This window comes from Mercenaria mercenaria, chromosome 6 (assembly GCF_021730395.1).
Source record: "Mercenaria mercenaria strain notata chromosome 6, MADL_Memer_1, whole genome shotgun sequence".
In the NCBI taxonomy this organism is placed as follows: Eukaryota; Metazoa; Mollusca; class Bivalvia; order Venerida; family Veneridae; genus Mercenaria; species Mercenaria mercenaria.
The window spans coordinates 32,757,046-32,770,392 of record NC_069366.1 but is presented as its reverse complement, the minus strand read 5'-3'; the positions used below and the strand labels follow the sequence as shown (position 1 = coordinate 32,770,392).

The 13,347-nt window shown below is 35.5% G+C and overlaps 1 protein-coding gene across 1 annotated transcript; it reads left to right on the top strand.

Annotated features, from left to right (window-relative positions):
- The first annotated feature begins 823 nt into the window (after nt 1-823).
- Nucleotides 824-13,046, top strand: LOC123549224 (protein SYS1 homolog). The gene is made up of 4 exons (XM_045337139.2): nt 824-926; nt 4,557-4,888; nt 6,864-6,934; nt 8,681-13,046. Exons 2-4 carry the CDS (start codon nt 4,691-4,693, stop codon nt 8,919-8,921), a joined length of 510 nt encoding a protein of 169 aa, XP_045193074.1. The 5' UTR covers nt 824-926; nt 4,557-4,690; the 3' UTR covers nt 8,922-13,046.
- Nucleotides 13,047-13,347: the final 301 nt, after the last annotated feature.

Genomic DNA, 13,347 nt, shown 5'->3' with positions numbered 1-13,347 from the left:
GATCAGGACCAGCAGTTTTATCCACCTTAAGGCTAGAAAGAAGCTTAAGGGTACCATTTTCATTTATGTTGATGTCCGGCGTCTGTGAATATTTTATTTGGCCTGAAAATAAAGGGACGGGCCAAGAGAAAGGGGAGATGTACAAAAAAAGACAGACTGGAATAGACCATTTAATATGACGGCCTTCTTTACATTGCCTGAATGCAGTGTACCTGAAAGTGGATCTTTTAGCGGGCAATAACCTGAGAATCATTCATGGAGTGTTTTCATAGAGAATTTGTTTCAGAAATAGTCTGTTCCACTGATCTGTCTAGCAATATATAGTCAGAAACAAGCCAATTACAAGCGTATAGATTTCTGTATCAAATACCATGATCCACCGCGCGAATGCTAATCTAAAAATAGCCAGGCTTTCCCTAAGAGAAATGTAGCACAATATAAACCTTGGTATAAAATGCTCATCCTTAAAGGCAAAGAATTTAACTTGCGTATCGTTAATTAACAAACATACCATGTTAAACCTACAACTATGAAAGATTTAAACAATACACAACTGATAAGCGCAGATAATTCCAGTCATCTATTGTTCATATAGATCTTCTAAATTAGTAACTTACTATTAACTGTATTTGCTAAGACAGATCAGTGTAACAGACTAACAGTTACTATAAATCATTCTCTATCTTAATCTGGTTTTCGTCGTACTGCTAACATAGTGAAAGGGGAAGGAACTCCAGACTACATCTACGCAGGACTGCCACTTTTTGGTATTTAAATTCTTTAGGTTTATTGAAAAAAATCTTTGTCACATGCAAGCTTGTACTTACAATCGTTTCTTGAGGAAGATTTTGGTCTGATGTGTAAAAATATGTTTGTCACAAGTTCCTTGATTTGAGAGACAAAATAATAACAAAATAGTTGAAATAGTAAGGTTTCTTTTCATGCTCATGCCATTAAGAGTGTCTGACCTGTGTTGAAAGTGTTTTTCCCGTTTTTACGTTGTGCTTGATTCGTCCTCGAAATAGGTCGTACAAAACTTAATGATAGTGACTAAGCCGATGAGTCTTTGACGGAATTAAAGTAGTTCAGCACGTTTTATTAACTACCATGGAAGTGAAATATGCAAAAATGAAAACAAAAAGTGTATGATGAGTCATTTAGGAACCATGTCTGGCCCCTTCGGTTTTGGCAGTGGCTAGAGAACCGGACAGCGAACTTATTCGTCCGAAATCGGTTCCCTAGACAGCAGAGTTATTCATCCGGAAACGGTTCTTTAGCCAAAGTACGTGCATAGGCTAGGGAATTGGAATTTTATCTCTATGCTTAAAGCTGCCAAAATTCACATTGTTTCTTTTGGTTCGCATATTATTATTAATATTACTAACTGGGCTGGCAAATTCAATTGTCCGTATTGCCCAGGTTGTCCCAAAGCTTGTACGGACAAGTGAAATTTGACCAGAATTTACTATATAACTATCATACAGACAAGTACAAAATAGCAATTGACAAAAATGGACAACTTCACAAGCAAGTCAAAATCAGATTTCGCCACCCCTGCTAACTTTATAAATCTTACCCAAAGTGCTATAAAAATACTTCTTTGTTTTACCATTATAAAGCGTGAAAACTACTTTGTAGTTTTAAAATGTTATAAATTTGCTATAAAACATGTATTATGTTTAAATTAATTAAATGTAAAATTGTATTGTTTTGTATATGCGTCATTTAGATGTTTGCGAATATACAAAATAATTTAATTGCCATTTAAGCTTCCAGCGGATTCTTTCATAACTTAATGGTTTGTAACACCTCGGCATTTCACATGCATTTTTTATTGGAGTAAAGTTTGCAAGTTGAATAAAAGAAACAATTTTTTAAAATTTATTTTGTTTCTTTTTTTTTTTTTATATATTGTTACCCTTTTAAGTTTAAAAGGTCGGCATGTGTTGGAACTTAAAGCTGTTTGGTTGGAGTTTATCACAAGTTTTAAAACCGGAGCAGTAGGAAGCGAGCAAACGTGTGTGTACACTGTCATGTTCTATCATCTGGTAGGCCAAAATTGTAGATGCCAACATTTTATACAAGAATCTTTTGTAAACTTAGCATCGCGTTAATTCACATTATTTTTATTCGATCGTCATAGGCTAACTACTAAATTGCAAACATACACATGGGCTTAACATGTGAGTTAAGTCAATATTTAAACAGTATAACGTTAACACAGTATAAAGTTAATGTAGAAACAAAAAAATAGAATTTTTTTCTGTTAATGTCTAATATTAGACACTAATGTAATGATGTTTCTTGTGAATTTCTTATGAATTTAAATGTTACTAGTTAATATCATTTCAATATGGCGGACAGTATGTGGCGAGTACACTTTTGGAGACACAGTAAACGCAGATAAATAGATGCAAGGGCATTGCTTGCTGAAATAGTAAAATTAATTAAGATAGTAACATGCATGACATACTTTCCAAAACAGAGTGAGACTGAAAAATGCAAAAGTGTTACACATAAGCATCTTGACATTTGTCAAGCTGATTTCTGTAACTGCCCAAAAACTCTTACCTTGTAAAAAAAAAATCCAAACACAGATAAATGCTATAATATTATGATATAAAATGTTAAAGAAGTGGTATTTTGCATGTTCAGCACTAGATCTATATACATGGTTCCAAAAAAATGGAAAAAATCTCTGCAACAGCATAACAATAAAAAACTGTATTTTTTGAAAATGTTCAGCCTTACGCTGACAATAATATAGATCACAGACGTATAAAAGTACACATTTTTGGAAAGCTCTCATCAATCTCTATTCAACAAACACAGTTTTGTTAAGCATACATCATCTTGGTTTTCACATTAAAGGCATAACACTAGAAAATGTGTAAGTTGCACAATATCTTGGCTGAGGCGTACACCATGTATGTAGACCAATTGGTTTCCAGATGATAACTCAAGAACGCTTCAGCCTAGGGTCATGAAACTTGAAAGGGAGGTTGGTTATGACCAGCAGATGACCCCTACTTATTTTGAGGTCAGTAGGTCAAAGGTCAAGGTCACAGTGATCTGGAACAGTTAAACGGTTTCCAGATGATAACTCAAGAACGCTTGGGCCCAGGATCATGAAAGTTGATAGGATGGTTGGTCATGACCAGCAGATGACCCCTACTGATTTTGAGGCCAGTAGGTCAAAGGTCAAGGTCACAGTGACCCGGAACAGTTAAACAGTTTCTGGATGATAACTCAAGAACGCTTGTGCCTAGGATCATGAAACTTGATAGGGAGGTTGATCATGACCAGCAGATGACCCCTACTGATTTTGAGGTCAGTAGGTCAGAGGTCAAGGTCACAGTGACCCGGAACAGTTAAACGATTTCCAGATGATAACACGAGAACTCTTGGACCTAGGATCATGAAACTTGATAGGGAGGTTGGTCATGACCAGCAGATGACCTCTATTGATTTTGAGGTCAAAGGTCAAGGTCACAGTGACCCAGAACAGTTAAACGGTTTCAGGATGATAACTCAAGAACGCTTGTGCCTAGGATCATGAAACTTGTTAGGGAGGTTGGTCATGGCCAGCTGATGACCCCTATTGATTTTGAGGTCAAGGTCAAAATGACTCTGAACAGTTAAATGGTTTCCGGAAGATAACTTGAGAATGCTTGGGCATAGGATCATGAAACTTGATAGGGGGGACCAGCAGATGACCGCTATTGTTTTTGAGGTCAGTAAGTCAAAGGTCAAGGTCAAAGTGACCCAGAACAGTTAAACCATTTCAGGACGATAACTTGAGAATGCTTGGGCTTAGGATCACAAAACTTAATAGGGAGGTTGATCATGACCAGCAGATGACCCCAATTGATTTTGAGGTCAGTAGGTCAAAGGTCAAGGTCACATTGACCCAGAATAGTAGAACTTTTGTGTACATTTACCAAATAATTTCTGTTCCTTGTGCAATTAGTAAATGCATCAAGGGGGGCATTTTGTGAGCTCTTGTTCAAAATGCACTCGCATGCAGCAAGTATGCGAGCTTAAATTCAAGCCCTGGATGGTTTTGGACTGGTTTATGTTTTAACTGCTAAATTTCTATGAGCTTGTCCATCTTTCAATTTGGACAGTACCATTAACTGTTAAAAGGTGTGCTTACTAAAAAGATACTCAACTGAATGGCAAACAGTGCAGATCATTATCAGACTGCACGGATGTACTGGTCGCAAAGGCAGAATCAGTCGTGTCCAGCATGATAAGGGTTAACATATTTGTATTGTGCCTTAGTTTGACAAAGTTTATTGAATTAAATGCTGTTTTCCAGCAGTATTAAATATGATAAATGATGCTTCTTATTTAATATATCTATTGTTTCTGTATTTCTTAGAAAACTATTTTCAGCAAGTAACTGACAACTTCACCGAAGAATCAAAATAGCGATTAATTGCTTCAGCGATTGATTACGGGACTTTGCAACCTTGTAGGGAACAAGGGTCTCCAAAATTAACAGAACTGGTTGTAAAATATGATCCATACATGTTGTTATATTTTGTTTTCAGATAGAAATTCAGCTAAAGTCACAGCTCATTGTATTTTCAAGACTATTTTCCGGATCCAATAATGCATATCATGGACTATCTCAAAGCTTGAAAACTAACACAGACTGATGGATGAAGCCTTAAATTGAAGTGTTATGTTAGAAAATCTGTTAAGAGGTAGATTTGGAAGAATGGTGGGAACATTCAGGAGCAATGTCTGGGACCCTGTACTCATTATAAGCCAGATAATCAGCTTGCAGTGTCAGTTTATAGTGACGCTAGGCGTCTGGGTTTACATACTCAACTTCATCTGCGGATATGACACTACTATTGACCAGCTGTTCAAACAGGCTGTAGGTTATGATTGTTTTAAAAATTGATGTTTTGTTATTATAATAAATTTTATTTCTTTGAAATTCTCTTTTCAACTGTTTTTGACTTTGCAATCATTTAGCTTAAAACTAATTTCCTGTCATTCTTGTAAATGATCGAAAGGGACTTAAGTATTTAAGCTTAGTAGGAAATGCCATGTTTTGTTATATATTTTATTATATAGTTTATCTAATAATTATGACAAGCATTAAAATAAGACACTTTTTAGCTCAAATATTGAAATATTGGAAAAAAATTTAATAGTAGAGCTTTGGTAATCACCCTTTCATAGATTTCTGTATAACAAAAGTTTTGCATGTAAGCATATTTTTCAACCAACTACAAGGCCATAATTATGCTTTCAAACTTCACACATATGGCTTTACCATCATGAGATGACATCTCAGGACAAGTAACATAACTCTAGCGATTATTTTGTGAAAATTGTGCCCCCTTTTAACTTAGAATTTCAGGTTAATGTTATGTATGTAAGCATGTTTCTCAGAAACTGCTTGGCTAAATGCTTTCAAACTTCACACACGTCGTTGGCATCATGAGATTACCTCATGTAGCAAGTTACATAAAACTGTATTTTTGTCAAAATTATGCTCCGTTTTAACACAGAAATTTTGTGACAGTTTTGCATATAAGTATGTTTTTCAGAAATTACTTGACCAGATGTTTTCAGATTGACATCATGGGATGAACTCACTTGGCAAGTTTCATAAATCTGGCTTACATTTTGGCAAAATTATGCCCCTTTTTCAAGTTAGAAAACTTTATATAATGTAAGTTAGTATTAGGTGGAAGGACTTGAAATAGTTGAGTGCACTGTAATTAGACAGCTCTTGCTTAGAGTTGTTATTATTATTACAGACTAAATAGTCACGGAATAGATTAACTCATATTGCTGCTGATTTGGCAGGATTCGAAACTGACACAAAATAATTTATATTAAATGAGCACTGAGAGTCAGTATACTAGGAAAAACTAAAGTGTTCATATCATTTATTTTCCTTCTGCTGAAAGAATAAAGGTAATTGTCTCCATCCGTGTGTATGTGTGCATCAGACCCATCCATAACACTAGTCGAGAGTATAAATTCTAAAACTGTAGGAATTTTATTAAAACTTGAGGTCACAGTTCTGCACATATCAGAATTTGTTCTACAATATAGAATTTGATATAACTGTGATTTTTCAGAACTTCAGAATATATTGAACAGATAAAAAAAGATAGGTTCATGTGCTTGATTTTTTGCTTTGAAAAGTTAGGACCTCAAACAAGTTTTCATAATAGGATAGGAAAACAACAAAATTGGAAATTTTTTGTGAACAGAATTTTTTCTACAGTGCAGATTTTAATTCAAACTTCTCGGTCATAAATAAACATACCATCTGTAATAATATGATGAAGCTTTCACACTGATTTTAAGACATTATTTGGAATTATTTAACGTTTTTAAGTGTTTTGATATCATATTTTATCTTTAGAAACATAGGAACGTGGCTGTTTTAATAAAATTACTCACAGTTTGCCACTAATTCATAAAATGATTTCCATATGCCCAACCCAGGCTTTATTCTATGTTATCCAGATAAATGACATTACGCCATTACTTCTTGTTTATTAGATGTGCAGAACTAACTTAACACAATAACAAAGGGCATTGACAGGAAGTGAATTGTATTTATAAGAACCACAACTCCGCATTGTTCACTTTTTGAATTATCTCCCTTTATTTGATTTACTCATAACACATTGGTTTGAAGCAAAACTCTAAAACTATTAGCAGTTTCTTCTCTCACTAATACACATGTATTTCACTCTTTAGAAAAATATTTTTTCATTTGGCCACCTTTTACTCTAAACATTTGCTTCAGGGAGTAGGGAATGGCCATTTCCAACATGGCCCTTGTGAAAATTATTAAAATATAAAGTGTTTGTTTATTCCAGGATAAAGGTTTATTTACAGAGGGCCCTGGGAAAGCTAATACTATAGCGTATGCATTGAACTGTTTGACCAGGTATGAAATTTTTTTAGTGGTAGTTGTGAAAAAGCTTCACGCTTTAGTAGTGGGTATACAATTTCATAAGTGTGTAGGGGCTCTGAATTATTCTGAGAGGAGAATAATTGATTAATTATGTTTAAATTAATCAAAAACATGCTACATCTACATTTGATTCTAATATGCCTTGTACATTTAAATTTATGTAATATAATGTATCAAGCACATGTATAGATTGGCTTGATTGATACAAACTGGGCCATCCTATCGTGATAGGTACGCTTAAATCATGAAGCTATGTTTTGGTCGAATAATTCTGCATGTCTCGCAGGTGTACCAAATTGATGGGCGCGCAGTTAGCCTGACTGAAAATAGGGCTATTTCAGAAAATATCTACACACCCCTGTGGAAGCAGAATTTTTTGGGACAAAGGTAATTTGGTGTGTATTTTGTTTGTGTATTGTGGAAGCAGTTCTCAAGCTGGGGGAGGAGGGTATTTTACAAACAAAGGGGAAGAGGGTTGTTTGGAGGGACCCAGTGGGGAGGGGCTATTTTTGAGATAGGGGATGGGGGTATTTTGAGGTAACCGGGTTTTGGAAGGGAGAGAATGTGGGGGGGCATAAAATGTCTTTGGGAGGGGGTAATGGGGTAATTTTCTTTTTAGCTCATCTGATTTTTTGAAAAAAAAAAAGATGAGTTATTGTCATCACTTGATCGGCGTCGGAATTGGCGTTGCCTGGTTAAGTTTTATGTTTAGGTCAGTTTTTCTCCAAAACTATCAAAGCTATTGCTTTGAAACTTGCAATACTTGTTCACCATCATAAGCTGACCCTGTACAGCAAGAAACATAACTCCATCCTGCTTTTTGCAAGATTTATGGCCCCTTTTGTACTTAGAAAATATCAGATTTCTTGGTTAAGTTTTATGTTTAGGTCAAATTTTCTCCTAAACTGTCAAAACTATTGCTTTGGAACTTGCAACACTTGTTCACCATCATAAGGTGACCCTGTACATCAAGAAACATAACTCCATCCTGCATTTTGCAGGAATTATTGCCCCTTTTGGACTTAGAAAATCAGTTTTCTTTGTTAAGTTTCATGTTTAGGTCAGCTTTTCTCCTAAAAAAAAAGATGAGTTATTGTCATCACTTGATCGGCGTCGGAATTGGCGTTGCCTGGTTAAGTTTTATGTTTAGGTCAGTTTTTCTCCAAAACTATCAAAGCTATTGCTTTAAAACTTGCAACACTTGTTCACCATCATAAGCTGACCCTGTACATCAAGAAACATAAGTCCATCGTGCTTTTTGCAATAATTATTGCCCCTTTTGGACTTAGAAAATCAGTTTTCTTGGTTGAGTATTATGTTTAAGTCAGCTTTTCTTATAAACTATCAAAGCTATTGCTTTAAAACTTGCAGCAGTTTTTCACCATCGTAAGCGGACGCTGTACATCAAGAAACATAACTTTATCCTGCTTTTTGCAAGTATGATGGCCCTTTTTAGACTTAGAAAATCATGGGTAGGACAATATTTCTATTAAAAAAATAAAATCAGATGAGCGTTAGCACCCGCAAGGCGGTGTTCTTGTTTTAAAACTGCTTCCACAGTGGTAGGGGTAGATATTTTCTAGAATAGCCCAATGATTAAAATTCAGGTGAAATTGATGTAGTGTACCAGACAAAATTGTGTTACACAATCTGTCCCACCTTATGCGACTTATTAATAGTTAATATATGATAACTTTTCCTTTGTTTGTTTTTTTTCAGTGCATTAGGACTCTGGTTCATAGTAGGTAGAACAAAGCAGTGTTTAGACTTTGCCATCACGATGCATTTCATACAGTTTATCATATGTTGGATTTACAATGGACACATACCACATACAGTATCATGGTGGATTTTAAATTTATGTGGAGTGACTTTAATGACAGTTCTCGCAGAATTTTTGTGTATGAGGACAGAGATTAAAGCTATTCCATTAGGTATGGGACCAAAGGTTGACTTGTGATAGATTTGTCGCTGTGATTGAAGCGGAATGTGAACAAACTTGTTTGTGATACATGAGAACAGTGTATTTATCATATAAGTCAAAAGCGTAGGACAAAATCCCCACTGTCTGCTGATTTTAGGGTAGGCAGACAAAATTTCCCATATTTAAAAACATATACAATGTACAAAATGTATATAAAATACAAAGTTTTTTAGGTTAAAGGTCAGTAATTCAAATCCTCCTTTGTTTCTTATAAAAACGACAACTTCAGGTCGTCTTTACATATCTTTATAGAACATCACTTTTTCCTACACCTATTTTTTCATGAAAGTTCTATCATAAATTAACGAAAAAATGAAAAGAAAAAAGGGGGTTGAATAGTTTCTAGTGAAATGCCAGTCAGTTGTGGTCTGCTACATGTACCCTAAAAATGGCACAAAGTCATATGGTTTTGATCTGCAAAACCTGTTATACAGGGTGTATAACCATGAAAACCATCTCAGTTCATGCAGAATGTAGTCTAGCAGTGAAAAAGTGTGATGAAAGCACTCATTCTACACAAATTTGCGCAAAAAAAAATGGGAAAATTAGGATCTATTTACTTTGGACTTCTTTCGACTACACCACGGAAGCACATTTTCAACCGAATTACTGACCTTATTCCTTTATCAAAACTTTGCATGTATGAATCATTATGATACTGTAAAGTTATATTTGTTTGTGGGTAAAATTAATGTTGAAAAAAATGTCAGTTTTGAAGCTGTAAAAAATGAAGTGGAAATCTTGTCTACATATGTGAAGATGAGTATAGGATGGGTGTTACTGGGATGTTGTCTGGGAATCTGCTTATAAGTTATATATAGGGGTTATATGAACCGTGCCATGAGAAAACCAACATAGTGCGTTTGCGACCAGCATGGATCCAGACCAGCCTGCGCATCCGCGCAGTCTGGTCAGGATCCATGCTGTTCGCTAACAGTTTCTCTAATTGCTATAGGCTCTGAAAGCGAACAGCATGGATCCTGACCAGACTGTGCGGATGCGCAGGCTGGTCTGGATCCATGCTGGTCGCAAACCCACTATGTTGGTTTTCTCATGGCACGGCTCAATTATGATTTTTAAAAGGAATATTACAGGCATGTATTGAAAAGCTTTGTTATACTGGGGTATGTATATACATGTAATTATAAGCTGTTTTATAAATTGAGATTTACATTGTTTTTTGAATTACAAAATAAGGGAAATGTAATGTAGTAAAACTACATGGGTATAGTATTAGAGATACATTTTGCTGCACAAAGAGCTAGAAATGTCTTTTTATATAGTGTTCAGAGAACTAGTTGCCATTTGTACATGTTACTTTCGAATGGATTTGTTATCACAGCTTTAACCTCTACAGGTTATTTTCCAGTTTTGTTTATTATCCATCATGTGCTTAATCACCTTTGTAAGCTATTTTCCAACAAAATAACTTCCATTTTTGAGTAATGTTTGTTCAAAGGCCTTAAAATTTAGCAGCCTTTTTCTATAAGAAAATAAATTTTCTGTGAAATGTATAGGATTTTTCCCCATTGTTTGATGATTTAATGTAACGGTTATGTAATAAAATCTGGTATGGCAGGACAAAACCTTTGTATGCTAGACTTCGAAATTGACCAGCACTGGAATCACCTGCAAATGAAATTAAGGCAATAAACCTGTTATTGTCTCAACAGGTAGAAAGAAAGATAGAACCTATGCATGTGCTATTTTCTTACAAAGAGAGGGCAGAGGTACTCGGCTGCATATGGCAAACTGGAAGAAAAATTGAAATTTGAAAAAAAGTAATTCTGTGAAGCAAGTGTGACATATGATTACAGTTGAACATCTGTGCATCTGATCTGGATCCATACACATTTTTTGTTGCTGTGCCGTAAAACCAAAATGGTCATATATGGCCGATCCCTAGCATTGGTTTTTGCAAGGCGGCGCTCTTATGTAGTATTGATGGCAGTAGAATATTTGAATGGAGGTTTTCGATAAAGACACCTTTAGTGCTTAGGGATGGTTTAGCTGTGCTAAGAGCTTTGAAAAACTGTGTTAGAATGTTGCTTGTTTTACATGGTGTTTACTTTTCAATAGCTGTCATATTACATGATTACAGTAACTGAGCGTTTAAACAGTCATTCCAGCTCATTCATTATTATACCAGCATAAATATTATTTGATGAATTTGTCATGATTCTGGTAATACAAGATTTTTTCTGGAACTGCCTTTTTAGCTCACCTGTCACAAAGTGACAAGGTGAGCTTTTGTGATCGTGCAGCGTCCGTCGTCCGTCCGTGCGTGCGTAAACTTTTGCTTGTGACCACTCTAGAGGTCACATTTTTCATGGGATCTTTATGAAAATTGGTCAGAATGTTCCCATTGATGATATCTAGGTCAAGTTCGAAACTGGGTCACGTGCGGTCAAAAACTAGGTCAGTAGGTCTAAAAATAGAAAAACCTTGTGACCTCTCTAGAGGCCATATATTTCACAAGATCTTCATGAAAATTGGTCAGAATGTTCACCTTGATGATATCTAGGTCAAGTTCGAAACTGGGTCACGTGGCATCAAAAAGTAGGTCAGTATGTCAAATAATAGAAAAACCTTGTGACCTCTCTAAAGGCCATATTTTTCATGGGATCTGTATGAAAGTTGGTCTGAATGTTCATCTTGATGATATCTAGGTCAAGTTCGAAACTGGGTCACATGCGGTCAAAAACTAGGTCAGTAGGTCTAAAAATAGAAAAACCTTGTGACCTCTCTAGAGGCCATACCCTTGAATGGATCTTCATAAAAATTGGTCAGAATGTTTACCTTGATGATATCTAGGTCAAGTTTGAAACTGGGTCACGTGCGGTCAAAAACTAGGTCAGTAGGTCTAAAAATAGAAAAACCTTGTGACCTCTCTAGAGGCCATATATTTCATGATATCTTCATGAAAATTGGTCAGAATGTTCACCTTGATGATATCTAGGTCAAGTTCGAAACTGGGTCACGTGCCATCAAAAACTAGGTCAATAGGTCAAATAATAGAAAAACCTTGTGACCTCTCTAGAGGCCATATTTTTCATGGGATCTGTATGAAAGTTGGTCTGAATGTTCATCTTGATGATATCTAGGTCAAGTTTGAAAGTGGGTCAGGTGCCTTCAAAAACTAGGTCAGTAGGTCAAATAATAGAAAAACCTTGTGACCTCTCTAGAGGCCATATTTTTCATGGGATCTGTATGAAAGTTGGTCTGAATGTTCATCTTGATGATATCTAGGTCAGGTTCAAAACAGGGTCATGTGCGGTCAAAAACTAGGTCAGTAGGTCTAAAAATAGAAAAACCTTGTGACCTCACTAGAGGCCATACTTGTGAATGGATCCCCATAAAATTTGGTCAGAATGTTCATCTTGATGATATCTAGGTCAAGTTCGAAAGTGGGTCACGTGCCTTCAAAACGTAGGTCAGTAGGTCAAATAATGAAAAAATGTTGTGACCTCTCTAGAGGCCATATTTTTCATGGGATATGTATGAAAGTTGGTCTGAATGTTTATCTTGATGATATATAGGTCAAGTTTGAAACTGGGTCAACTGCGGTCAAAAACTAGGTCAGTAGGTCTTAAAATAGAAAAACCTTGTGATCTCTCTAGAGGCCATACCCTTGAATGGATCTTCATGAAAATTGGTCAGAATGTTCACCTTGATGATATCTAGATCAAGTTTGAAACTGGGTCACGTGCCTTAAAAACTAGGTCAATAGGTCAAATAATAGAAAAACCTTGTGACCTCTCTAGAGACCATATTTTTCAACAGATCTTCACGAAAATTGGTCAGAATTTTTATCTTGATAATGTCTAGGTCAAGTTCAAAACTGGGTCACATGAGCTCAAAAACTAGGTCACTATGTCAAATAATAGAAAAAACGACGTCATACTCAAAACTGGGTCATGTGGGAACAGGTGAGCGATTCAGGACCATCATGGTCCTCTTGTTAAAATAGCCATTAATTTCTCAGATATTTTTTACGGCGCCACTAGAATGAAAGTGAAATTGCAAATGTTGGGAATTTTTTCATGTCAAAGGATTTTTTTCTTGGCATATATTTAAAAGTGATCATGTTATAAGATTTTTCGATAAATATGCCAGTGTGACAGACCTTGGATCAACTATATAACATAGATGTTTATTAACATTGTATAATCTACGGGAGCAGGTACAACAGACCTTGGGTCTAATACAAGTCCATTGTGAAAGAGTATTTGTTAATAATAGGATTTTATTTTTGTAACATTATAGAGGCAGTAATTTAAACAAGTGAATCAACTTTACTTTAAGAAGGAAAATCAATATTTTCACCTTTTTGCAGTACAAATGTAAATTTGTAAATACATACATCATTTGTAAGAATGAGATTTCTTTGTATAGTATCATT

What these genes read in the sequence shown, in the direction of transcription:
- LOC123549224 (XM_045337139.2), top strand. Translation starts at nt 4,691, where the DNA reads ATGTTAGAAAATCTGTTAAGAGGTAGATTTGGAAGAATGGTGGGAACA. An exon ending in ACCAGCTGTTCAAACAGGCT is followed by an intron (nt 4,889 to 6,863) that starts GTAGGTTATGAT and finishes TGTTTATTCCAG; the next exon opens with GATAAAGGTTTATTTACAGA. An exon ending in GCATTGAACTGTTTGACCAG is followed by an intron (nt 6,935 to 8,680) that starts GTATGAAATTTT and finishes GTTTTTTTTCAG; the next exon opens with TGCATTAGGACTCTGGTTCA.